Here is a 25505-nt window from a genome sequence, read left to right on the forward strand (position 1 = left end):
AAGTTTCTAAGGCTGGATTTGAGTTTTTTTGAGACAGAGAGGAGGCCACATTTGAACCTACTCCAGGCCATTTGGCACACAGTAGTCACTTAATAGATGCTTTTTGACTAGGCAGATAGCTAGGAGGTCACATTTGGACTAACTCCAGGCCCAGGGCTCTGTGCACTATGGCATCACCTCCTTGCCTATTTGGTACACAGTAGGTACTTAATAGATGCTTTTTGACTAGGGAGACAGGAGGCCATATTTGGACCAACTCCAGGCCATTAGGTATACAGTAGGCATTTAATAGATGCTTTTTGACTACGGAGGCTTATTCAATTGTCCCAGCCCGGCGCTCTCCTCCACTGGGACCCCCCATTAGTCTCAGGATCAAGTCCAAATTCCCAAGTTTGGTGGGGGAGGCCCCCCGCGATCTAGCCCCCCTTTTCTGAGCCTTGCAGCCCTCAGTACAGACTTGGAGGGCCCCTCCGGGTTTGCCCACACCCCAGACCCCTCTTTGCCTGCCTCAGGGTCCCATGCCACCTCCTCCAGAAAGCCCCCCTGGATCCCCGCTGTCCCCCCACTTGAGCTGCAGACAAATCCTCCAGGGAAGTGACCACTGGGGGTGCAGCCTCCCCATAGACGGACTCCTTGAGGGCAGCTTGTTTTTTAGCTCCATTTTCCGAGGCTGGCACACAGTAGGTGCTTTAAGTCCCTAAGGATTCCTGGTCTCTGATTCAGAACCCCGGTTCAAGCCCAAGTGTCCCCCACGGGCCTCAGTTTCTCCATCTGTATAATCGAGAAGAAAATGGCCACTCTGGACAAAGGATGAACCTCGGTCCGGTTTTTGGGGTGGTCTGTGCCGCACCCGCCCGAGAATGGGGGAGCCAGCCATTTCCCAGGAGGCCCTGCGGCCGCCCCCAGGCCCCCGACATCACTCCTCTGTCCCTTTAAGCGAAGAGCCCACCCCATGCCCCCAGAAACGCAAGGACCCGGGTACTGATACTCCTGTTTATTAATACTTGGTGCCAGAATACTCCAGGTGGCCGAGGCACCGGCACCTCCCCCTCCCCCGGAAAGGGGCGAAGCAGCCCCCACGCGGGACCGGGGCCGCCTCCCACGCGGGAGCCCGGAGAAAAGCTCCTTCTGAACAAAGCAGCATCTCAGAAGCGGGCCCCTCCCCCACGTATGCAAATGTATGCAAAGCGGCGTTAGCCAATAAATAGAGTCGCTGCAGGCGGCGCCCGGGAGGAAGGGGGATTTATGGCAAAGAATACTGAGTGACGAGCAGCAGCCCCTCCCGCCTCTCCGGGAAACGGCCCGGGGGGAGGGGCTGGGGCCCAGGGGCAGCCCCGCGCCCCTGGGAATACTGACTCACGGGATGTCGGGGAGGCGCTGGCCATTGGGCCGGACCGCCGCCTCCCAGGCAGCGCCCCGGGGCTCGGGCTGTCCCCTCCCCCCTCCCCGGGCCCCTCCCGCCGGGGCCGGCACAATGCTCCCAGTGTAGCGGGCCGGGACCCGCCGCTCTGCCCCTCCCCCGCCCCCGGGGGCCACAGCTGGGCCTGGCCCGAGGCAGGAAGCGCCTGGCGGCCACAGGAATGCCAATGAGGCCCCCCGGCCCCCCCCAGGCCCTCTCCCTCCCCGCGTCCAGAGCCATCCTCCGCTCTTCCTATCCCCCCTCCCCCCCCCCCCCCGGCCCCCGAGACGTGACTCCCCACCCGGCCAAATCTCACACAGAAGGGTGAGGGGGCCGATGCGGGGGGGGGGGGGGGGGAGATCAGCGAAGGCAGAGGGGCTCTCGGGAGCTCGGGCGAGGAAGGGGAGGGGCTCCGTGCTGAGCGGCACCCGGCCATGTCTCCCCCTCCCCCCAGGAAAGGCCCGGGCCGAGCTGCAGCTGGGGAGGGGCTCCCGGCCCCCCCATTCTAAAAACAGACGGTAATAACACTGACTCGTCCCCTCGGCAGAGAGCCGCCCCGTCCAAGGGCTGGGCCCCTCAGGGTGTCCCAGAAACGCCCCCTCCCCCCCTGAAATGGGGGACCAGGATCCCCTCCTCTCCTTCCAAAGGGACGGGAGGAGACGGTCCCCCGAGCAGGGAGGGAGCACAGTCTGTGGGGGGGGAGGCCCCGTATGGGAGAACGGGGCACGCCCACGGAGGCCCAAGCTTAGTGCCGCCAGGGTCCCAGGCCTTTCTCAGGCGCCGCTCCCGTCAGTTGTTCCCGCCTTGCTTTGGGGCCCATAATGCCAAGGCCCATCGGAGCCCCCTCTGCCCCGGGCTGGGGCAAGACCAGCCAGGAAGCCTGGGGGGGGAGGAGGGGCCTCTGCCCGACTGCCCCGGGGCTCCCTTCCAGCATCTTCACGCCCCCCCCCGGGGGGGGGGGCTGAGCTCCTGCTTGTGGAAGAGCCGGGGTCAGCCGCTGGGCCTGACATCCTGTGCCAGGGCAGGGGAGCTGGGCACCAGGGCCCACAGCAGAGCTGGAGACTGTCTCTGGGGCGGCCCTCCCCCCCAGGGCTTCAGTCTTCCCAGAGACCTCAGGCTTGGTCAGACCTCCAGGGAGGGCCCGAGGCCAGGCAGAAGCCAGAGCGGCCCCTTAGCCTGGGCTTTGGGGTCGGAGGCGGAGAGACCCTCCAAGGGGAGGCCGGGAGGACAGACTCTGGAGGAGGGGAGTGGGAGCCTCTGCCCCCAGAGGCACGAAGGCCACTGCTGAGGGATCTGGGATAAGAGGCCCTGCTCGGTGGGTGGCTTCTGGGACCCCCTATACCAACCCACCCATTTCACAGGACAGGAAAGTAAGGCACAGAGGAAGGGCCAAAGCAGGAGGGTGAGGGGGGAGAGCATGGCCTGACTGCTCCCGCCATTTCTAAAAAGGCCCCTGGGCTCCCCGGGGGCAGGCCCCCCCCAGATTTAGGGGGGGGGCCTTCTATTCCAGCAAAATCACCCGTGTGTCCAGGGCCATTTTGGAGTCCTTGCCAAGGCTGGACGTGGCCCCCTCCCTAGCTTGGGCTGCGCCTGGAGACCCTCTGAGAAGGCTCAAGGCACTTGGGGGCTGGCAAAGGGCATCCTGAGAAACCCTGCAAATAACACTGCCCACCATCAAGCTCAGGGTGCTGGCTGGGCTGGCGCTGCCCTTGGGTACCTCACCTGGTGGCCTGACACTAGGGGCTGGTAACAGAGAGCCCCAGAGGCCCCAGACTGCCCAGGAGGGGTCATGGAGGGGGGCAGGGGGCTCCCCTTTCCATTTCCTCCTCCTGCTCCCCCCACCCGCGGCCAAGGAGGCCCGTGGGGCAGCCCCCCTTGTCTTTGGTGTGTCTGGTCTGTGAAAGCCGGCCCAGGCCCAGGCCCAGGCCCGGTCCCAGAGGGCGGGCTTCCCACAGAGATCTTTGGTAATCCTGCTGGCAGCTGGGCCATGCATGCGGGGCTGGTTCTCTCCTGGCACCTCAGGGGGCGCTGACCTAAGTGCACGGAAGGGAGCCGTTTCTATGATGGGGGGCAAGGGGGCTGGGCCTGAGACCTCGGGAAGGGTCAATAACACTGGAGGGAGCAGGCCCCACCGGGCCCCCATTTCCTAAGGAACCCCTAGGGTGGGGATGTGGGGAGAAGGGAGGCAGGGAGGCCCAGGCAGGAAGAGGGGTGCCTGGCCACAAGAGCTCTCAGGGCCCCCCTCCGGAGCCCTGAGAAGGCAGAGGCCGAGCCTCCCACCCGCAGGTTCTGCTGCCTCAGCAGCTCAATCTCCGAGGAGCTCCTGGGGGTCCCTGAGGAAGACCACCAGGACGGTGATGTTGTCACGCGAGCCCCGCTCTCGGGCGGCCGCCACCAGCTCCTCCGCGATGCGCGGGGCGCCGCCCGGGCTCTGCAGCAAGAGGCCGCGGACCAGGCCGGCCACCTCCTCCGGGGGGACGGAGTCGAAGAAGCCGTCACAGGCCAGGAGGAGATAGTCCTCCGTGCCCGAGAGCTCGTGGGAGGCCACGTCGGCCTCGCTGGACATGTAAGGCTTCTGGAAGGCGTCCCCTGGAACCAGGAAGTCGGAGGTCACCAAAATCCTCTCCCTGCCCCCCACGGAGGCATTCCCCCCCCCCCCCCAAGGATCAGTGGGATGGCTCATCCGGGTCCCTACTGCAGGTCTGCCAGTCTGCCCCAACAAGGGCCGCTCCCACACGACGGTGGGCCCAACCCACACAAAGCCTAGATGCCCATGGGCACCCCAGAATCAAGGCCCTCACACAACACAGCTCCCCTGTCTGGCTCCCTCTCTGATTCTGAAATCTGGGGGCCCCTGGTCAGTGCTCCTGGGAGCACCCTGCAGGACAGTGGCCTGACGATGCCGTCCTAGGAGAGGGGACGTGCAGGGGCCCCAGGAGTAAGGGGACTGAGGAGGGGGCTGGGGCCTGATGGAGGTGATGTCCAGGAGGAAGTCCTTGGGGCCACGCCGAGTGGGCCCGGACTGGGGCTTCACCTATCTGGGGGAGGGGCAGGACAGAAAGAGGAGCAGAAAGGGGCTCCACCACAGCCCAAAGGGGGATGGGTGGCCTTGGGAGGTAGTGAGGCTGCTGTCCCTGCAGGTATTCCAGAGGGATAGATGACCAATGTCCAGGGACATCAAACAGGAGTACCTCCCCTGGCTCTAAATCTGCGGCCCCCACTGGGGGTGAGCCCTCGGGGCATCCAGGCCATCCTGTGGCCCCTGGGTGTCCATCCTCCCCCCACAGGGCTCCTTACCGATGGCTCTGGAAACCGCCAGGGTGCCATTGACCCGCCAGCAGTCCACGTAGGACACAAAGCCGCCCAGAGCTTCTATGCGCTCTTTCTCATCCTAGGAGAGAAGCAGAGGGGCTCGCCGGCCCGGCTCTGGGCCCCCTTCCAGGAGCTCGGCTCCCAGCCGCCAGAGAGCCCAACTCTGGATCGCCGGGAACGCGGCTCCCCTCCAACCCCCACCCTTCCCTCCTGCCAAGGCTCAGAGGTGAGGTCCAGACCAGGGCCCACACACGGCCAGCCCCGGACACCCCCAGAGGCCCAGAGCCACTGCTGGGCTTGGGTTCAAATTCGGCAAGCCGTTCCTTCCCCAGGAGCTCGTGGGCAGGGGGTTGGACAGACCCCCCAGCTCCCCGTATCTGTGTGACCTCCAGCTCATTAACAACGATGGCCACACAACAGCTGCAGCCAGTACTGTCCCCCCCCCCCAGCATCGCTTCAGGGTCTCCAGTGCAGAGGCCCAAGTGCCCCCACAGAGAGGAGGCTGGGGGCCCTGATGCTCCAGGGGAGCTTCCATCCTTGTCCAGCGGGGGCGGGGCTCAGAGGAGCACCCCCATCAGCTAAGACCTTGGTGCAGGGCACAGCCCCCGGGGCCACCTTCCAGTCTGCAGCCTTGCCCCCAATGTCTGACATCAAGCAGAACACAGGGAAGGTCACCGCCCTTCCCAAAGCGGCGGACACAGGGTCCTCTGTGGTCAAGCCAGCTTGTGGAGGTCAGACAGGGTCTCCTGACTCCCAGGAGGCCCCTGAGGTTCGACTGCTGGGCCTGAGGCAACCATAGGGTGCACTGTGGCAGATAGAGCCCTGGCTCTGAGGGGCCACTAGGGGGTGCTGGACTAGAGCCTTGCCCTGGATTGGGGAGGCCAAGTTCAAAGGCAGCCTTAGCCATTTAATGCTTCCTAACTGTGTGATCCTGAGCAAGTCACTTTACCCCAACTGCTTCCCAAAAAGCCCAAAAGCCGCCCCAGGGAAGATTCAGCCTGGCCCGGTGCTGGCCCTGCCACCTCCCAAGGGGGAAGACCTAGGCCCAGGTGGGCGACACTCTCGGGGCTGAGAGCCTGTGCAGAAATCTGAGAGCGTTAGGCCAGAGCTTGGTTCTGCCCAGGCTCACTTCTAGGACCCAGAAAGACCAAAGCAGACTCCCAGAGGCCTCTGCTCCAGCCCCTTTTGGAAACCAGTCTCCCCTACAACTTGCTGATAGGGCGCTCCTGGCCCCCCTGAACATCCATGAGGGCAGGAAGCTCACCCCAAGACTAAGAGAGCCCCCTCCCATTACAGCACCAGAGAAGTAGAGAGTGAGGGACAGCAGCCTCACTCTTGAGCCTGACCACTCGGCCTCCCCCAGGCCTTCTGGGGTCCTCACTCATCAAGGGCCTGCCCAAAAGTGACCCCCAATTGCCCTTAGGAAAAAAATTTTCACTTTTACTTCATCCTTCTATAATTTCTGTTTGTTATGTGAATTTTCTCCGTGGGCCTAATGTGCGCTGGAGTTTGGCTCCAAGGCAGCATCAGTAGGCGAGAAGCCTGATTCTCATCTCCCGACACCTGGACGGCCCTTCTAACACCAGCGCCCGTCCTCCCTCTGTGGCTCATGAGCACCCCCATGTCAGACATCCCAAGCCAAACCAAGTCTGGAAGAGACTCCCGAGGGCTAAACTGGACAGAGCGCGCAGCTGACCCTTCTCGGGGGAAGGCCACAGCAATCGCCATTTTACCCAGGGGTTTCCTCACAACCTGTGAGATGGTCCCAGTGTGATTATTCGCATTTTAAGAGCAGCAAACTAAGGACTCCAGCCATGACCCTGATGATCTGGCATGTCACCTGCCCTAGGTCCTTACCTGGCGCTCTGGCTTGTGAGGCTCCATCAGCATCAGGGCTCGCCCCTGCTGCACCAGCAAGACCTGGGAGTCTCCAAGCCAGGCCACGTGGATGGTGCGGCCCACCAGGAAGGCGCAGACCCCGGTGGTACCACTGTGCAGCTTCTGTAAGGAGCGAGAGAAGACAGGAAGGAGGTCAAGGCTTGGGGCGCTGCGGGAGCTGGGAAGTTGTGATGATTCCAGCCAGGTACAAGGTGGGCCGGGAGGAACGCTGTCTTCCACACAGCAGTGACTCTTCTGCCCCCTTTGGACTCCTATGGCCTCTCGGCATGAGACCATTCACAAAAATAGTAGCGGCCTCTCCCCAAGAGCCTCATCTCCCATCACTCAGCCGACTCCCCCCACTGTGTCCTCCTTCACAGAGTAAGAGGAAGTGCTCTCCTCCTCTTGCCTTGGCAGACCCCGCCCCTGGCCGCCGCCTGCACTCTCCTGTGCCCTCCAACAGACTTCCTCTTCAATCAGCCTTGCCTTCCCCCATCTCTAGTCTCCCTACTAGACCTAACCAGTCCAAGTGGACATTTTCTTCTTTCTCCTCCTCTTTCCAGCTGGAGAGAGCCTCTCCTCGGTACAGTGGCCATGGAGGGCCCTGAGAACAGCTACTGTACTTGCTCCACTCATGACCCTCCTCAAATGTGGCTTCCAGAAGCAAGCCCAAGGCTCAGGAGGGAGTCTGAGCAGAGCAGAGACCTTCCCTGTGTCTGGATGGCAGGCTTCCATGGACGCAAACTAATGGCGTGTGGGCCTTCCTGAGGGTCACCAAGTTTTTCCATGATCCCAACCCAGCCCAGATCTATAATGACCCAAAATCAAATGTGGACAGGGCTGTTTAGTGGTCAGAGCAATAGGCGGGGAATCCAGAAAGCCTTAGTGCCAAGCTCACTTGCAACTCTAACCAGCAGTAAAGCATGAGTAAGTCAATCACTTCTTTCTCTGGTCCTGTTCTCCTTTCTTGTCAGGTAAGACTAACAGCAGCAGCAATCTAGGGAACCACGGGAGTTTAGAGACAAGAGACAGAAACAGAGAGACAGAGAGACCAACAGACAGAGAGACATCGTCAGACCTGCACTTTAGGAAAATCCTTTAGGTGGCTGAATGGAGGATGGATCGGAGTGGGAAGACGGGGGGCAGCAGACCTTCCAGCAATAGTCCAGGAGAAAGGTGAGGAGGGCAGGGGATGGCAGTGTCAGAGGAGGAGGGGGGCAATCTGTAGAGGTGAAACTGAGGAGACAGGTTCCAAAAGTGAAATGGACAAGAGATGGGGGGAGTGAAAACCATGAGAAACTACAAAGATGAAATGGACAAGAGATGGTTTAGGAGGGATGAAATCCATGAGAAACTGCAAAGATGTTGCAAGAGTGAAATTCACAAGAAATTACAAAGGTGAAATGGACAAGAAATGCTGCAAGGGGGTGAAATCCACAAGAATTTGCAAAGGTGAAATGGACAAGAGATGGTTTAGGAGGGATGAAATCCATGAGAAACTGCAAAGATGTTGCAAGAGTGAAATTCACAAGAAATTACAAAGGTGAAATGGACAAGAAATGCTGCAAGGGGGTGAAATCCACAAGAATTTGCAAAGGTGAGATGGACAAGAGATGGTTTAGGAGGGATGAAATCCATGAGAAACTGCAAAGATGTTGCAAGAGTGAAATTCACAAGAAATTACAAAGGTGAAATGGACAAGAAATGCTGCAGGGGGTGAAATCCACAAGAATTTGCAAAGGTGAGATGGACAAGAGATGGTTTAGGAGGGGTGAAATCCATGAGAAACTGCAAAGATGTTGCAGGAATGAAATTCACAAGAAATTACAAAGGTGAAATGGACAAGAGATGCTGGGGGTGGGGTGAAATCAACAGGCCTTGGAGTGGGAGTTAAAAGACTATGGAGTACAGGATGTTTCTGGGCTTGGGAGACTAAGGGCCTGGGTGGAGGTGGGGTATCCTCCAAAATGGAGGGAAATAGGAGAAGGGGAAGAGTTTAGGAGAAAAATGGTGATTTTTGCTTCGTTTATATTGAGATAAGTTGTCTCCTGGACGTCCAGTTAGAGATGCAAGATGGGAGATCAGCAGGGAAGTTGGGGTAAAAAAAAAAGCAGATTTGAGTCATCAGCATAGATATGGTAATTGAATCCATGGGAGCAGATGAGATCACCCCATGAAATGGCACAGAGGGAACAGAGAAGAGAGCTCAAGACAGATCTGTAGGGGACACCTCCCCCGTAGAGAGGGCGTGACCTGGAGGAGGATCCAGCAAAAGAGGCAGAGGAGCTGAGCTGGGAGAGTGTCTTGGAAATCTAGGGAGGAGAAAGGCTCAAGGAGGAGGTAGTGATGCACAGCGGAGCAGGCTGCAGAGAGGCTGGGGAATGGAGAAAAGGTTGTTGGCTCTGGCAGCTAAGAGAACTGGTTACTCTGGAGAGTTTGAGTGAATTAAGGAGGCCTGACCTTACAGGACTGTCAGGGGCTATGCCTGTGACTTGGGGGAATGGGGCACTCCCAGAGGAGGAGATTCCTTTCACCTAAGCAGGTCTGCACCTTCTCTGGCCCTGGAACATCTCAGAACTGCCAAGAGCAGAGAGGTAGTGGCTGATGGGAGTTTAGAGCGTGCTATGGGCTCTCCAGCACCAAATGAAGGCGCAGACCTCCAGCAAACCTTCCTGAGTGAGCCGGCTCCCTGAGAGTCTGCTTGTCCTCCCCATGGATTGGGCTAAGTGATCCCCTGCTCTCCTTCCTTTGCAGCTACGATGCTATGAAATACCCCAAGGGAGACAAACCAACCGTTCTTGTCACTGAATCAAAGGGCGCCAGCTCATCCTCCCTATGCCAGAACAGTACTAGGACGGCTATGGGGAATCAGGCCCAATGGCTCTCACCTCCCGCCTGGCTTTCCGGAGGAACATCTCGTCTGTCTGCTTAAATGCTGCCCTCAGGGCCGCCGCAGGGTCTCTGGTCACCTCCGGATGCCGGGCGACATTGACGTGCAAGTGAACTGCAGCGTAGCTGGCGGCATCGACTCCTCCGTGACCGTCAAAGACGGCAAAGTAGGCCCGATCCAGCTGGTCCTGGGGAAAGAGACCACAGGCAAAGATCTGCTGAGCGGCCCCTTCCCAGCCTCGCCCTCAGCACAGGGCTCCTTGGCACAGAACAGGGAGTCCAGTTTTGGAAAGGTCTCTTTGGGGGAGCCTCCATCCCGCAGGGGACAGGCTGGCCACTGCTCGGACGTCAGGGACGAACCCTGGGTCAAAAAGAAGCGTAGGAGTCAGGAGGGCCCCGTTCTGGCCCAGAATCCATCACTGACTCCCCCCTGCAACCTGCTATGGCCAGTATCTCCCCCACCTCATTTTCTCCCTCAGTAAAATGAGTATTTTGGCCCACACTAAATGGGAGGGTCCTCTAAGAGCAACAGCCTCGATCCCAGCACCTGATGGCCCGCCTTCCTTTGCTCTGCTCCGGGGGTCCCAGGCCCTTTCTCACTCTGCTACTCTATGGGGAGAGGACGAAGGATGATATTAGAGCCACTCGGACATGCAGGAGACACAGCACTGGCTCTGGAGTCAAGAAGACTCATCTTCCCGAGTTCAAATCTGGCCTCGGGCATTGACGGTGTGATCCTGGGCAAGTCACTTTACTCCATCTGCCTCGGTTCTTCATGTATAAAACGAACCGGAGAAGGAAATGGCCGACTGTGCCACGTCTTTGCCAAGGAGACCCCCAAATGGGGCCGGAAAGAGTCAGCCCGATGGAAATGACCTTACAAAGCACCTTCCAGAGTTATGCAAGAGCGCCGTGATCCCCTGATCCCCAAATTGACTGAACATCCACCCAGTGGTCCTCAAGCCCAATTCCTATCAAGGGATCCTGCAGAAAGTCAGCACAGACTGTGGCTGAGAGGGGGACCCCACTGCCCCCCCCGGAATCGGTGGGCAGAGCCGGCCTTAACTGTGCAAAGAAATGTCCCCTGCCTCTGCTGAACCCGACACCCCCCACCCTGGGCTTAAGGCTACAAAGGGTTCTGCACCAAGATGCTTACACAGAAGCCAAAGAGCTGGTTGAAGGTGGGAAGCACGACGTGGCGGTCCTCCATCTTGCGGCGGGTGTTTCGGATGGCGTGGACAGAGGTCAGCCAGGAACAAGAATGGCACGTGGAAGGGGCCGGCATCTGCTTCTGCCACCGGCTGCAAACTTCCCAAAGCTTGTTGAAGAAGCATCGCTGCAAGCTCTCTGCATCCAGCACTGGCAGAGGAGACAAGGGAAGGTCATGGTCCCTGGGAACAGCACCGGCGGGCACTGTTCCCAGCTCCCCCGACAGTTGAGCCAACAAAGGCCCACAGGGAGAAGGCCGGGATCCCATGGCGGCCCTCAAGGCAGGAGCCCAGAAGCTGGAGCCCACGATGGGTCCTTGAGGCGGGAGCCCAGAACTGGGAACCCACAGCAGCCTTCGAGGTAGGAGCCCAGAAGCGGGAGCTCATGGTGGCCCTCGAAGCGAGAGCCCCAGGCTCTGCCCACTCAGTTTGGGAGGCAGGGAAAAGTCTGCCCTGGGCACGGTCTCACGCCCATCAGCTCAGAGCTCGGGCTTCCTGTTTCTTTTCCTCAGACTAGACGATCTCGAAGGTCTGCCCCAACTTTCAAGTTCTACGGCCCAGATTTTGCTTCCCCTGCTTAATCCCATTTCCAAGAAAATCCTGGGGCTGTCCCAAGGAAAGTTCTATACCTAACGTGGGCAGAGCACCAGGCTGAGGCTCCCCGAGGGTACTGTGGGAAGCAGAAAATCCAGCGGGGGAGTGGGCATGTGTACTACTGGGAGTGGGGGGGAGGCAGAGCGCAACCAGCAGAGGCGCTCTGCTCTGAGCTCCACCTGCAGGAAGGGTCCCAAGGTTCAGAGGTCAGAGGGGACCAGAAGGGGCCCTCTGACACACAAGTCTGGAGAGAGGCAGGGGCAGGATCCATGTCACCAGCTGGGAGAGCAGGAGTCGGAGCTCAAGGCCTGTCCACCCCCCCAAGCACAGGAATGACAATGGAAAGGGAGGAACCCTGGCCTGTGGGCACCATGGGAGCGCAGAGAAGACCAGTGCCGGAGAGCTGGGCTGCGCAGTATTCCCACTGCAACTCCCCCACTCTCCAAGCCCGTCTGAGCCTCAACAATCCCTCGGTGGGGGAGGATTTACAACAGGTCCCACCGTGCCCATTTTACAGAGGAGGACACTGAGGCTTGTTAGGGACAGGCTCTGATGTTGGCCCATGAGAACTCCCATAAGGGATGGCAGCTACACTGCAAGACCCTGGGATCTACCAACTCTCGTTCTGAGACTCTGATTTGGGCCCAAGGCACTGTCTGTTAAAGGGAACGGTGGCTGGACGGCTTGTCTGGGTGCGCTACTGTGCCATGTGCGGTGAGCCAGCCCCAGCGAGCACTGCAGGGAACTCTGAGAGGCAGGCCCGGAGCTTCACGGGGAGGAGGGTGTTTGCTCAGGAACAGGAAGCTGAAACCTAGACGGGAGCTGGGTGGGGGTGGGGGTGTAGGGTGGTGGTCACAAGCTGCCATCAAGAATGGAAAAAGTACCAATTTCAGAGAGGCCTGGAGAGACTGACAGGAGCCGACGCTGAGGGAACCGAGCAGAGCCAGGAAGTCATGGTACACGGCAACAACAAGACTATACAAACATCAATTCTGATAGATGTGAGTCTTTCCAACAATGAGGTGATTGAGGTCAATCCCAAAGATCTTGTGACGGAGAGAGCCATTGACAGCCAGAGAGAGAACTAAGGGGCCTGAGTGGCCCACAAGAGCATTCTCACTCTTCCTGTCGTTTGTTTGCATTTTATTTTCCTTCTTGTTTTTTCCTCCTTTGATTTTTCTTGTGCAGCTAGACGAATAAGAAATAGCTCCAGAAGAGGTGCTCAGGTTTGCCCTATGCTGGATTACGTGCTGAAGAGGGGAGGGGGAGGATGGGGAGAACAATCTGGAACTTTTGCAAGGGTGAACGCTGCAAACTATCTTTGTGTGTATTTGGGGAAATAAAAACTATTAAAAAAAAAAAAAAAGAAGAAGAAGAAAAGAATGAAAAAGCCACCCAGATGACGAGGGTTCAGCCAGCCTGGGCCGAGTGGCCACAAAGGGTTTCCCTCCTCGGGCAAGCTTGGGGTTTCCTGGGCAGCTGCAGCTTGGGACCAGGCTCCCTGGAGTGAAGACCCAGAACACTTGCTCAGAATGACAGCAGTGGTGGGGGCTGGTGGAGCAGGCAGAGCGAGGGAATGGGGGAGCAGCTAGGTGGCGCAGTGGATAGAGCACCAGCCCTGACATCAGGAGGACCTGAGTTCAAATTTGACCTTAGCTACAACACTTTCTGGCTGTGTGACCCTGGGGAGGTCACTTAACCCCAACAGCCTCAATAAGCAAACAAAAGCAATCCTCCTGACCCCCCTTCTTCAGGGTCTCTGGGACCTAGCCCCCTGGCCCTGGCCCTTTGCTCCCACCCCAGTCTCTGTGCCACTGTCTGTCCCCATTTCAGACTTGTCTGTGGAGCCTCGCCCCTCGCCCCCCCCCCCAACTGTGCTGGACTCTGTCCTTTGCTTTACCCACACTTGTGCTTCTCTTGAGTTTATGCCCTTTATGTCTCCAAGGCTGCTTTTGTTTCTGTAGCAATGGAAGCGCTTCCCAAGGCTGGTCTCTAGACCCTGGCATGCAGCAGGCGTCTAATAAATGCTTGCTAACTAGTGCTTGAAAAGGGGGAAGAGAGTACGGAGAAAGGTTGAGGGGGCAACCAGGGAAAGGAGCAGAAGCAGAAGGAAGACTGCTGCCGTCCATGGGCACAGGGTGGAGAGAACGATGCTTTCCCTCCCCTCCCCCCCCTTCCTCTTTTCAAAAATGCGGAAGCCAGACTCTAGGACCTCCAAGATCTCCTCCAGTGCCGATTCTCTGTTGGATTCTTCCAGTTCTGACCTGGAGGATTCTAAGGCCCCTAGAGGGAGGTGCCTTTCCTCTGCCCTGTGGCCCAATTAGCGGGTGCTGGCCCTTTTTATGCAGCAGCCTGGGTGGGGCCCAAGACACCCCCTAGAGCACCCTGGGACAGGAAGGAACGGCCCCCTCTGGGCCATCTTACACCCTCCAGGGCCCCAAAGACAAGGGAAGGTTGTGCCCCAGTGGACTCGATCCCCTGGAAGGGGCGACCAGAACTCCTGGGACATAAGGGCCTCGGGATGCCAGCCCAAGAGAACAGGGATAGGCCCTGAGGTTGTCAAGGAGGAAGAGGAAGCAATTCAACTATGCAAGCAGCTGGCATGGAGATGGGCACAGCTGGCAGGGAGATGGGCACAGCTGGCATAGGAGATGGGCACAGCTGGCAGGGAGACAAGCACAGCTGGCACAGCAGATGGGTGCTGAGGAGCCTCCGGACCATTTGGGCAGGCTTCCTCTGGGGGCCCACCAAGGGGGGTACCTAATAACTGCTGAAAACCAGTGGGAAGATGGCAATCTACCATGGCAGCATGAACCCGTGACTGGGGGAACTGCCTTCAGACGCTCCACGAGGAGGCTGAGGCCTCGCATCCGAGACTTCCCGGGTGGAGGTGGGCCAGGAGGGAGACAGAGGCTCAGGAAGGCCACCTGAGCACAGGAAACGGCGAGGGGGGCCGCCACCGGCAGGGCTCTGCGGCCCCAGCGCTCCCCCTCCTCCCTGTTTCCTCAGAGTCTCTCACCAAGCCCGGGAAGCTGTTTACCTGGTGACGAGGACATGGAGGTTCAGAGTGGGGGCCTGACCTCCCACTGAGATGGGATTTAAGCTCAGAGAGGTGCCTAAGAAGAGAGGACAGACACAAAAGGGAGGTCGGGAACGCTCAGGGCCTGGACAAGGAGACCCGAGAGAGGAAGGTTTGGGGGGCTCAGAAAAGATGAGTTCAAGTCAAAGGTCAGGTATCTGACCCCCCCCCCAGTGAATGGGGGAGGTGGACACATGCCCGGCCTCCCGGGTTCTTTTCTCCATGGGTGCAAAGAAGGAGCAAAAGCAGCTTCTAAGGAGGTGGAGGCCAGGAAGAAGGAGGCCGGAAGAAGTCTGGCTCTGGATCAACGCTGGTCACGAGGTCCGGGAACTGACCCTGGGCCACCCTGTCAGGGGCCCCTGTGAGTCCGGGCACCCCGTCCAGGAGCAGCCGGTGCCGGGGCAGAGGCTGCCAAGGTTCCTCACATGAGAGCGCCCAGCTTGGCCGGGAACTCCCAAGGCGGCCCCGTCTTTTTGCCTCTCCCAGAGCTTCCCCCACGGAGCCCGGCTGAGGGGCCTGGGGCCGAGCCAGGGCCACCCTGCGCCTGGACGAGTCAAGGGCCAGTCCTCGTCCTCCCTACCTCCACGAGTGCTCTGATAGAATAGGCTCCGAGGGAGGCTGGACCAGCCTCAGCCTGCTGGCCCGGGGGCTTTGAGCCGGCTCGGTCCTGACCCACACTCTGGCTAAGTCCCCTCCCTTCTGTGGAAAGGGTCAGGAGAGGGAGTGGCGCAGACATGCTGAAACACAGTGACACCCACGTCTCCAGGGCCAGTCTGGCCACTGGGAGCAAGTGGGAGGGGGCACGGGGGGGCAGGGATCTGCCCTCAGAGCCACAACTTCTTAAACCAGCGGGTGACGGGCGGCTGGGGACGGCTCATGGGGGACACTCTGGGGGTCAAGGAAGCCAGCGCCCGCCCTTGCTGTGGAGCCTCTGACCAAGAGGAGGCTGGGAGGGGCTGTGGGAGGAGGGGGCCAGGTGAGGGAGGGGCTCAGCCCCAGCCTCAAAAGGGCAGCAGGGGAGGCCCCCAGAAGCCCTGGGACAGAGCGGCAGAAGGTGGGTGGAAGCCGGACCTTCAGCCTCCCCACAGCCACTCCCGGGAGCCTCAAGCTCTGAGCTTTCCCCCCATCTGTAAAATGGGACAGCACTGCAATAACCTGCCCCGAGGCCAGATTCAAAATACTCACAGGAGCCGCTGACCCCATCTTCCTCCTCTTCCTCCTCCTCCTCCTCCTCCTCCTGCTCCACCTTCTCCTGGCTGGGCAAGCGCCTGAAGACAGCCAGGTCCTCCTGCATGAGCTGGGCAACGGCCTCGCGGGTGAGCGAGCACGCCAGGGGCAGCAGCGCAGTCCTGGGGGCGAGGGCAGGAGATGTCACGTGGGGAGGGAGCGCAGCCCCAGCCCCGACCCCCTGACCCCCGCACGGGGCCCGGCCTATGGCCCTGACCGGAGCCCTCGGCTTACACGGCACCCGCCAGGCGGGCGGCTCCGGAGGAGGGGCCGGGGGGCCACAGCCGTGCAATGGCCCTGGGGCGGAACTCTGGATGCTTCCACCCCGTCACTGCCCTCGGACCCTGGGACGGAGGCGCCCGACGCGGGCCGGCCCACTGGGATGGTTTCCCAGGCCAGGATCACTCGGGCGGCAGTAGCAGCTCCAAGCCCGGGCCGAGGTCTGTGCGGCCCGGTCTGGGGGAAAACCCGATTTCCCTTTTGTCAGGCGGGGATACAGAAGCTGCTCTCTGAGCCCGATCTGACCGAGGATCAGGCCATCCCAGCCTCTCTTCTGCGATTAATTAATCATGAGCCAATTGGGGTTCGCAGCCATCCTCAGGAACCCCGGCTCTTCCAAAAGCACAGAAAGGGGACGCCCCCCCCCACGAAGGGTCTTTGACAACTGGGAGGGCCACTGACTCCCTTTTGGCGTCAATGACAAAATGACTCAATTACCCAGAATCCCTGTCTCTCACTGAGGGCCACAAGTGGCTCCAGGCAGATTCTTCATGGGAGGGGAGTGGGGGATGGGAAGGGTCAGCTCTGGGGGGCAGGGAGGAGACAGAGGAGGCCATTGACGTTTATGGGGGCAGGAGGGCGACCTGGGAGAGCTGGCCCAGCCCGACCGTGGTACTGGGCCAGAGAAAGAGAAAGGAGGCTCAGTTCTCTGCCCGCCTCCCCCTCCCCCATGCTGCCTTCCAGAGGGGAAAGCTTGGCAGGGGAGGCTCCTGGGGGGGTCGGGGACGTGGTCCAAGGCCGCTGCCGGGCCGATGACGCCTCCCCCTCTGGAATGCTGGGGGCAGCGGGGGCAGAGGCTCCCCTGCGGGCACGGGCCCGTTCCTGCAGGCCCCCCAGGTGGCCGCAGTGGGCTCCTGCGGGCAGCGTCCTGTTTGGAGGGGCCCAGACAATAGCTGGCGGGGGGGCCACCCGCTTCCCATTTCCTCGGGCCCCACCCTCACATCCTGCCACAGAGAAGAGCCTGGGGGCTCCACAGGCGGGTGGGCAGCTGGGAGACAGCCAAGCAGGAAACAGCCAGCAGGAGCTGGAGAGGAAGCCGGGCCCCCGAGGGAGGGGGGGGTCACAGCCCTCTGGGAATGCTTTCCCCGCTCCTCCCAGCAACCCCGGGGAAAAGCTTCCCGGTCCCACTGCACACAAGGACAGGAGGCCCAGAGCGGTGGCCCCCGGCCCCTCCTCTCCAAAGGCAGTCAGTCTGCTCGGGCACTGCCAGAGGTGCCCGCAGGGCAGGGGAAGGAAGCAGCCCAGGGCCTACCTGCTGCTGAGGAGGCCCAGGGCCAGCTCGGTCAGCTCGCCCTCCACCTCTTCCTGGCTCAGAGGCGTTGCCGGCACCTTCCAGGGCAGCGCCGCTTCGGGGTTCAAAGGGCCTGGGAACTCCTGCAGGAAGGCGTCCAAGAAGCTCTGGGCGGCCTCGGCATCGGAGGCCGTCGGCCCCCCTTCCTTCGGAGCGGCCGAGGTCATGGCGCGAGCATCGCTCCTCTGGGGGAGTCTTCTCTCTGGGGAGAAACGAGGAAGGCCCCGTCAGTCATGGGAAGTGGGGCCCCGGCTCTCCCCCTGGAAGTGGCCGCCTCAGAGCCCCCGGAAGCAGAAGGGCCTGGGGGGCACCCCGCTGCCGGCCCCCACCACACTGACCCTTCCAGCCTAGAAACACATCAGCGTTCGGGCCTGGCTCCGACCACACTGGTAGAGCACGTCCACGCCATCCTGGATCACACGGCATCGTGGCCGGCACGCAGTGGGTCCTCAATACATTTTACTGCCGAGTCCTAGCGTCCCCTGGATCCTCTACCCCGCTGGCATTTGGGGCTGGCTCAGAGTGCATCTGTCCAACCGTGAGCCTCGTGCGTCCACGGCACCTTCGTGGCCAGCACATAGTAGGTCCTGAATACATGCCCTGAGGGCACGGAGCAGCACTGGATCCCAGGCCCCCTGGATCTCTACCCCTGCTGGGCCAGCCGGCGCGGGGATGTCCTGGCCGAGCAATGCCTCCTGGGCCGACCTCGCGTCTCCCACTCTCCCACAAGAAAGCCGGGAAGATGCTCTGCTGACAGACTGGCCAGCCCTGCCTATCTCTCCCAGCTGCCTCCCCCTCCCCCAGGGGCCTTCCTCTCTGGCCTCCTTCAGCCTCGGCAATCTGGCTCCCGCCCTCACTGACGCTGCCCCTCCGCCTTCCCGAACCCCTCTATTTGGGGGGCTCTCCTCCTCCCTCCCTCCTTCCCAGGCTCCTTTGCCCTTTACCCCCCGACCCCTCGACAGCCCTGGCCTTTTCTCCCCTCATTCTACCCTCTTGGTGCCCTCATCAGCTCCCAGGGGTGTGAGGATTGGCCGAGAGGGCTCAGATTTGGTCAACGCCCTCATCGCCACCTCGCCTCCGGGCATCTCTGCCCAAGGTCCCCCGGGCGCAGCTGGAACCTGCTGCCACTCCCCTCAAACTCTGCCCCCCAAATTTCCCTCACTCTGGAGGTCATTGACGCCCCCTTTCCCAGACTTATTTCTCTGGCACCGTCCTCCACACCTCCTCCCCCCATGGCACCCCTGGGCCCAACCTTGCAGAGTCTCTCCAGGACCCCACCTACATGGCTGGAGGCCATAGCATTCCTGGCCAAGATGGCGGCAATCGCTTCCTAATGGGCTCTCTCCTTGAGCTACTCCTTCCTCCACACAGTTCTCTGAAAAGTGACCTTCCCAAGATCCAGAGCCCACCGCTCAAGAACTTCCACAGCTTCTGGCTGCATCTGGGATAGTCTAGAACCTGGACCCGGGGGGCCCTCTGCAGAGCGGCCCCCAACTTCTGGCTCCCCTACGCGGCTTCCGGTCCAGCCCCACCAGCCTCACTATTCCTAGCACAGGTCTCCCACTCATGACCTTATAGGGGCCTAGAAGGAACCTCTCGCTGCTGCCCCGGGCCTTCTGAAGGCACTCCGGAACCCCTCAGTTTTGCCTTTCAGAATCCCTGCCAATCTCAGCTCAAGAACCACACTGGGCCTGGCCCAGAACAAATACCGGGCACTGGTTTTATATTAGCCTGTTGTTTGCCAGTTCCTCTGGAGGGCAGCCCTGGCACATAGTGGGCGGTCACAGAACTTCCTGAGGAGGTCCTGCAGCCCCTGGGGGGCCATCGCCGTCACTTACCGCACGTTCCCCTGCGATCTGCCCCTCGGCCCCGACACTTCCTCCTGACCCACGGACCCTGCCGCCACATCCCTCCCCGGGCACGCTGGGCGCCAGCGGGCTCTCCCCCAAAGCTGCTGGGCCTCCAGGGCCTGGAAGGCCTCCGGGCCCCTCCTGGGGCTCTTTCCCACACGCTGCCAGGATCCTATTCCTAGGACAAAGCTCGCCAGACCTTCCACTGGATTATTTGGAGGGCAGGGTGACTCCCCTTGAGGAGCCCCAGCTTCCTTCCCGGGCACTGCCTGGCACTGACTGCCCAGGGATGCCCACGTGGTGGCAGAGTCGGGATCCCCCAAGGTGGGGGTCGCTCCCAAGGGAGGGTCCTGGCCGTCAAGGGCTTGCGGAAAGGTGCCCAGCGGGTGCCAGACGGCTTGTGGTCTTTCTGGAGAGATGATGGCTTCCGGCACATGGGCCACTGCCCACCAAAAAGCCAGGCGGAGGTCAGCTGGGGCTGCTCGGGGTCACCCAGGTCATCGAGGATGCCGTGCTGAGTCCCTCTGTAGCCCCTTCCTGATGCCCCCAATGGTGGTGCAGCCCCGCCCCCTCCAGTCCAGCCCCACTTCAGCAGCCACAGGGCACTCCCTGATGCTCAGGTCTGATCATGTCTCCCCCCACTCCACAAACCGCCTTGGCTCCCTATGGCCTCCAGGAACAATCCGCAGCTCAGTTTGGCCTTTGAAGCCCTTCTTTGAGTGGCCAGTTCCTCCCTGCCAGGAACTCTGGGGTCCCAGTGATCCCGGCCTTCGCCTTGGCTCTGAGCACCCCTCCATCCCCCCCTGCCAGAGGCACCTAACTGGGGCTCGGGACAAATCAGGGCCAATGGTCGCGCCTCAAAGCGAGGCTTTTAAACGCACAGGTCTGGGGGCTTCGCCGAGACTGGCCACAGAAAGGCTCAGCACAGTGATGTAAACGCGGTCCCAGCCCCCAACCTAAAGAACCTGGGATATAAACGGAGGCTAGAGACTGGGTCCCCCCATGCTCCCCCCCCCACCCCATGCCCCAGGAAACCTCCACCGGACATATCCTGGGAGCTGCTCCCTGGGAGAGCCTCCCTGGAGGTCAGGGGGCCTGGCCGGGAAGGCTTGGGAGAGAGCCCGGGCGAGGGGGGCTTGTTTTACTTAGGGGAGGAGACCCTTTCTGAAGCAGCCCTGATGGCGCTTGTCCTGTGACACTTCGATCTGTCCCGTGGCCCCCGGTCTGTCCTATGGACTCCCTAGCCTGTCCCATGGCCCCTGGTCTGTCCCATGGCCCCCAAGTCTGTCCCATGGCCCCTGGTCTGTCCAATGGCCCCTGGTCTGTCCCATGGCCCCCAGTCTGTCCCATGGCCCCTGGTCTGTCCCATGGCCCCCAGTCTGTCCCATGGCCCCCAGTCTGTCCCGTGGCCCCCGGCCCTTCTCAGGTCTGCCCTTGTTGCCTCACAGGGCGCGGTGAGCCCCAGAACCAGGCCCAGCTTTGGTCCCTTTCCTGGGAGAACAGAAGGCCTTTTCATCTCTCATCACTGGTGAGGAATGAGCTGAGCTGGCCTGGGCCGCCCTGGGACAAAAGGAAGCCAGAAAGCCACCGGGGCCTGACTGATTCCTGGGCTCCCGCCGGTCCAACCCAACTCTGCGGATGGCGCCCTGGGAGGGAGGCCCCCAGGTAAACAGCCACGTCTCAGAGGGGCTCCCTGTCTAAATCCCAGGGTGGCATTGGGCAGCAGGAGACGGGAAGGCACCAGAACCTCCTCTTCCCCCCCCCACCACTGCCAGCCTGTCCCCTCCCTGCCCAGCAGGAGAAGAAACAAAATGTCCCCCGGAGATGCTAAGAGACAAAGGGACAGTGCTGAGGAGCTGACATTTCTGGGGAGCCTTGAGGTTTATATTGGGAGGGAAGCCCCTGTATCACCCTCCCTGGCCGCCTGACGCTCTGCAGGGAGAGGAGGCTCTTGGGCCACTTTTCATGGTCAAGAAATCTCTCCGGACATTCACTCTAAATCCCTTCAGGGCCCAGAACCAGAAGCCCAAACCCCCTGCTCTGAGACAATGACTGTCCCCCCAGAATGCCCTTCTCCTGCAGGAGTTGACATTAATGGGCTCTTTTCTCCCAATTACCTTGGGTGGGAGGGAGGGAGGCCATCCATCCCATCTGAAACAGGAAGAACTGGGCTTGGGCGGATGCCCTGGCTTGCCCAGCGCCGCCCCCCCCCCACAACCCCAGCAGTGCAGAAGGTCCCGGAACCCATCGTGGAGGCCCCGTCCTGGGCGCCCGGGCTGCGCAGACACCTCGGAGGCCTTCTTAACCAAAGCCCTGGCCCCTCCGGGATTCTTGTCAACTTCTCACCAGCCTGCAAAACTGGGGAGCAGCTCATTTGGGGATCCAGTGGGTACCTCACCAAGAGAGCCACAACACATGGTTCTGCCCAACTCCCTAAGCTCGAGGGGCCAATGGCCAAATCTGCCTCTCACTAGCCTGGATTCAGCGAAAGGCCTTGCGCCCCTCACCCCAATTCTCGGCTCCATTTCCTCATCTGTGGGGGGGGCAGCTAGGTGGCGCAGTGAGTAGAGCACCAGCCCTGAATTCAGGAGGACCCAAGTTCAAATCTGGTCTCAGACACTTAACACTTCCTGGCTGTGTGACCCTGGCCAAGTCACTTAACCCCAGCCTCAGAAAAAGAAAAAAAAAAGAAAGAAAGAAAACAGGGGGCTGGACTCCCTGGCCCCAGATCGGCACTGGAGGCCCTCGGATGGCCCAGTTAGTTCACAAAGGCGGGCCGAAGAGAACCGGAAACTGCACAGCCAGGCAACTTTTCTAAATTAGAAGGGACGTGAGCTCGGCCCACTTCAATACCTTGTAAAGGATGAGGCTAAAAGGTGAAGGGCTGGGAGGGGCTCCGGAGGCCACGAAGACCACCCAGAGATGAGGGAGCTGAGCTTCCTAGCAGCCGAGGAGCCCACCAGGCAAAGCTGAGGTTTTCTATTGTGAACAACCAAAGCCCTCCATGAGGAGGCCAAGATCCTGTCTGCCCGCACTACAGTTGGCAGTGGGCACAAAAGGGACATGGCACAGCCACGGACCGCTGTGGGTGGGGAGGATTCAGACACCACTATGGCTCCCAGCCTGGGGAAGGGAGATGGGGAGGCCATGGGCAGAGAGCACTAATTCAGGAAGATCTGGCTTAGGAAAGCTAGAATTCAAAATATCACAAACCCACTAAATGCAGAGAGCACGACGGGTACAAAAATGAGCCAGATACGGCATATGGCAGACCGCACCTGTGGTGGCTTTTAACATGTGAGAGCTGTAAGCCGGTCCCAATCATGTCCAGTCACTTGGGATCGCTGGCAGATTGTGCATCAGTTCTCTCCATTCTGGAGGCCCTTGGACTTCACAGGGGTGGGTCCCATTAGGCAGCCTCTCTGTTTCCTGCTCTCACTCCTGCAGGGTCCCCCATGCCCTCCTGGGCCAGCACCTTCTGTGGGCTTGTGCCCTATCCTTCACGCCAACCAGACTGGCCTAATGACACCTCCCTCTCCTGTCTGTCCCCTTTGGCCTCTCACACAACTCACAGCTTCCTGTAAAGCTGAGCACAAGGATTTCAGTCTGTGCTGAGGCTGTCCGAGGCCATCGGTTGGCAGGGACCGGATGGAAAGGTCCCGAAGGATCCGTCCCCAGACCTGGAAAGTATTCCCTCCCCATTTCCCCTTGCTTCCTTCAAAGCAGAGATGAAGCAAGATCATCCCCCTCACCCCTGGGTCTCCAGGGTCCTTGGGCCCCTCAGAAATGACTTGCACCTACTTTTCTCCTGCTGACTTCATTTCTTTGGGGATTTGTTATCATCCCCACTACAAAAGAAGCTTCTAGCAGGGGTGTTTGTGTATGAGCTAGCCTGCTGGGAGGCCCAGCTCCTAAGCACAATGGCTGGCCAGCCAGAGGTATGCTCTACAGAAACTGCAGCCAAATCCATAAAATATTAACAAGAATAAACAAAATAAACAAAAAAAGGAATTCAGGAGGGGGATACAAACAAAATAAAACAAACAAAAAAAGGAATTCAGGAGGGGATGCAAACAAAATAAACAAAAACAGAAATACAGAGGAGGGGATACAAACAAAATAAACAAAAAAAGGAATTCAGGAGGGGATGCAAACAAAATAAACAAAAACAGAAATACAGAGGAGGGGATACAAACAAAATAAACAAAAAAAAAAAAGGAATTCAGGAGGGGATGCAAACAAAATAAACAAAAACAGAAATACAGAGGAGGGGATACAAACAAAATAAACAAAAAAAAAAGGAATTCAGGAGGGGATGCAACAAAATAAACAAAAACAGAAATACAGAGGAGGGGATACAAACAAAATAAACAAAAAAGGGAATCCAGGAGGGGATACAAACTGGCAGTTTTGTTACTATCTCGTTACATTTAATATCCTCCTTAAAATGGTTCAGAAATTCATGGGTTAGTCCATAATTCTCCAAAATTGTCTACAGTGATAAGGTTTATACATGCTGATGATTTCATTCATAATAAAAAAAGAAATTGGAAAAAAAGGGCCGGCCAATCTTTCTCCTCCGGGGCTCCAGGTCTGCGGGGCAAAGTCCGAGGGGGATCTGGGGCAGCCTGAGCCGAACCCGGCCTGGAACCCCAGCTCCGCCCCTGGACTGAGCAAGAATCCTCTGTCTGACTGGTTCCTTTAAAAAAGGAGGGTTTTGGGTTTTGAATGCCCGCTTGGCAGAGAGGGCCAGCAGCGGGTGAGGTGGCCCCTTTGGAAACGTGGGGCTGAAGCTCTGGGGGGGTCCTGGGGTGGCTCAGCCTGGCAGATCAAGCGAGCTCGGGAGTTCTGAGCACACTGAGCCTGGTACCAAGGGGGATTGGGGGAGGGGCGGGGAGGCTGCCCAGCGCCGGCCAATCACTCGTGGGCCCCTGAAAGGCTCACTGCCTTCACTGTGGACAATCTGCCTCCCCCAAAAGGCTTCACTTCTCTAGGGGAACTGCGAATTACCCCACTCTCTCCTCTCTCCTAGCCTAATAGCTCCTCGCTGGACGAGGGAGGGGGGACAACCCTCAGCTTTGCCCCCTCCTCCTTTTCCTCCCCGTGTGCCCCCCCCTCCCCGCAGCTCTGCCCCTCCTCCTCACTCCACACCCATCTCTACCCCGAGGGCTCCAAGATGGACCCGAGGCCCCTCCTCCCTTGGAGAAGCCCCCAGACTCGGTCTTCGGGGGTCAGGGGTCACACGCCCCAGCCCCGCTTGCCAGCTTTGGGGGCGAAGCCGCTCCAAGAGCTGCCCCCTGCACACCGGGACGACCTGCAGAGTATGTGGGGGGTGTCCGCGCGCGGGGGCAGGGGCGACGCCCCAGGGCGGAGGAGGGAGCCGGGGTCCGAGGTCGAGACCTGCTCAAGTGGCCCGGGGCACGTGGGGAGGGGCAGAGCCCCGGAGCCCCGAGGGCTGCGGGCAGCGCCTGAGGGGACCCCCGCCCACGTGCGCTCCCGCCCCGCCCCATCTGGCAGGTGGGGTCAGCGAGGCGGTCAGCGGCGCAGGACCCCGGCCATCCCCGAGGCCCCCCGGAGTGCTCGCCCGCCCCGGGCACGCAAAGCTCCATCCCCGGGGGCCCCGAGGCACAACTCTTCCCAGGAGTCCCCCCACACCCCGCTCTGTCTCACCTGGCTCGGGACCGCGCCCGCGCTCCCGCACTCTCAGGGTCTGAGCTCGCCGCCAGGACTGGCCGAGCGCACGCGCACGCGCACACCCGAGCTCAGCGCCCCGGCCCCGCCCCGGCCCCGCCCCATTTCCCCCTCAGGCTCCAGACTCTTTGCTCTTTCACTTCCCGTTTTCCGGGGAGAAGCAAAGGCGCAGGCGCAGGCCAGCGAGGGGGCGGGGCCAGAGCCACAAGGGGCGGGGTTTAGCAGGGGAGAGGAGGAGTCTGAGGGCGCTGCCCTTGCTGCCCTCCCGGAGCGGAGCGCCGCTCTAGGCTTCCCCGGGACCTGCGGGCGGGAGGCCTCCCCCCCTCTTCTTGCAGACACATTGTATCCCTAACTTTGGAGTTACAGTGTATCTCTAACATGGCGTTCCAGCGCCCTTACGTAACTTTGGAGCTACAAAGTATCTCTAACGTGGTAATTACTGCGTCCTCATCTCCCCCGGGTAAATCCTCTCTCCTCCCCCTGAGGGCGGGAGCTTAGGGTCAAGAAGGGTGAAGACCCCCGGGATTCCCTCCCCGTTAGCTCGCAGTTACTTTGTATCTCTAACATTCCAACCCGGGAACATGGTAGCTACAATGTATCTCGGCGTGTATCTCCTTATGTATCTCCTTATGTAGCTCCTTGGGCCTCTCCCTCCCTCGCGGGACTGGAGGCTCCGGAGGGCAGGGACCGCCCCCCCTTGCCCCCCACCACGGCCGGAAGCTTAGGAGGCTGAACCCGCCCCGGACTCTGGCAAATGGGAGCCCTCTGGTGGAGCTGCCGCGGGCGGGGCGCTCCGCGCATGTGCTGA

General features: G+C 60.2%; 1 protein-coding gene across 2 annotated transcripts; it reads right to left on the bottom strand.

Annotated features, from left to right (window-relative positions):
• Window positions 1–979: 979 nt before the first annotated feature.
• On the bottom strand, window positions 980–24791 carry PPM1F (protein phosphatase, Mg2+/Mn2+ dependent 1F). 2 transcript variants are annotated; one of them, XM_074292135.1, is made up of 8 exons: window positions 24677–24791; window positions 17118–17358; window positions 15545–15708; window positions 10635–10837; window positions 9478–9666; window positions 6569–6712; window positions 4697–4790; window positions 980–3988 (listed from the first exon to the last, which is right to left on the bottom strand). In XM_074292135.1, exons 2-8 carry the CDS (start codon window positions 17321–17323, stop codon window positions 3705–3707), a joined length of 1284 nt encoding a protein of 427 aa, XP_074148236.1. In that variant the 5' UTR covers window positions 17324–17358; window positions 24677–24791; the 3' UTR covers window positions 980–3704. The 2 variants fall into 2 exon arrangements, with proteins under 2 accessions (XP_074148236.1, XP_074148226.1); XM_074292125.1 differs by lacking the exon at window positions 24677–24791 and adding an exon at window positions 17495–17827.
• Window positions 24792–25505: the final 714 nt, after the last annotated feature.

The sequence above is a fragment of the Sminthopsis crassicaudata genome, chromosome 1, assembly GCF_048593235.1.
Source record: "Sminthopsis crassicaudata isolate SCR6 chromosome 1, ASM4859323v1, whole genome shotgun sequence".
In the NCBI taxonomy this organism is placed as follows: Eukaryota; Metazoa; Chordata; class Mammalia; order Dasyuromorphia; family Dasyuridae; genus Sminthopsis; species Sminthopsis crassicaudata.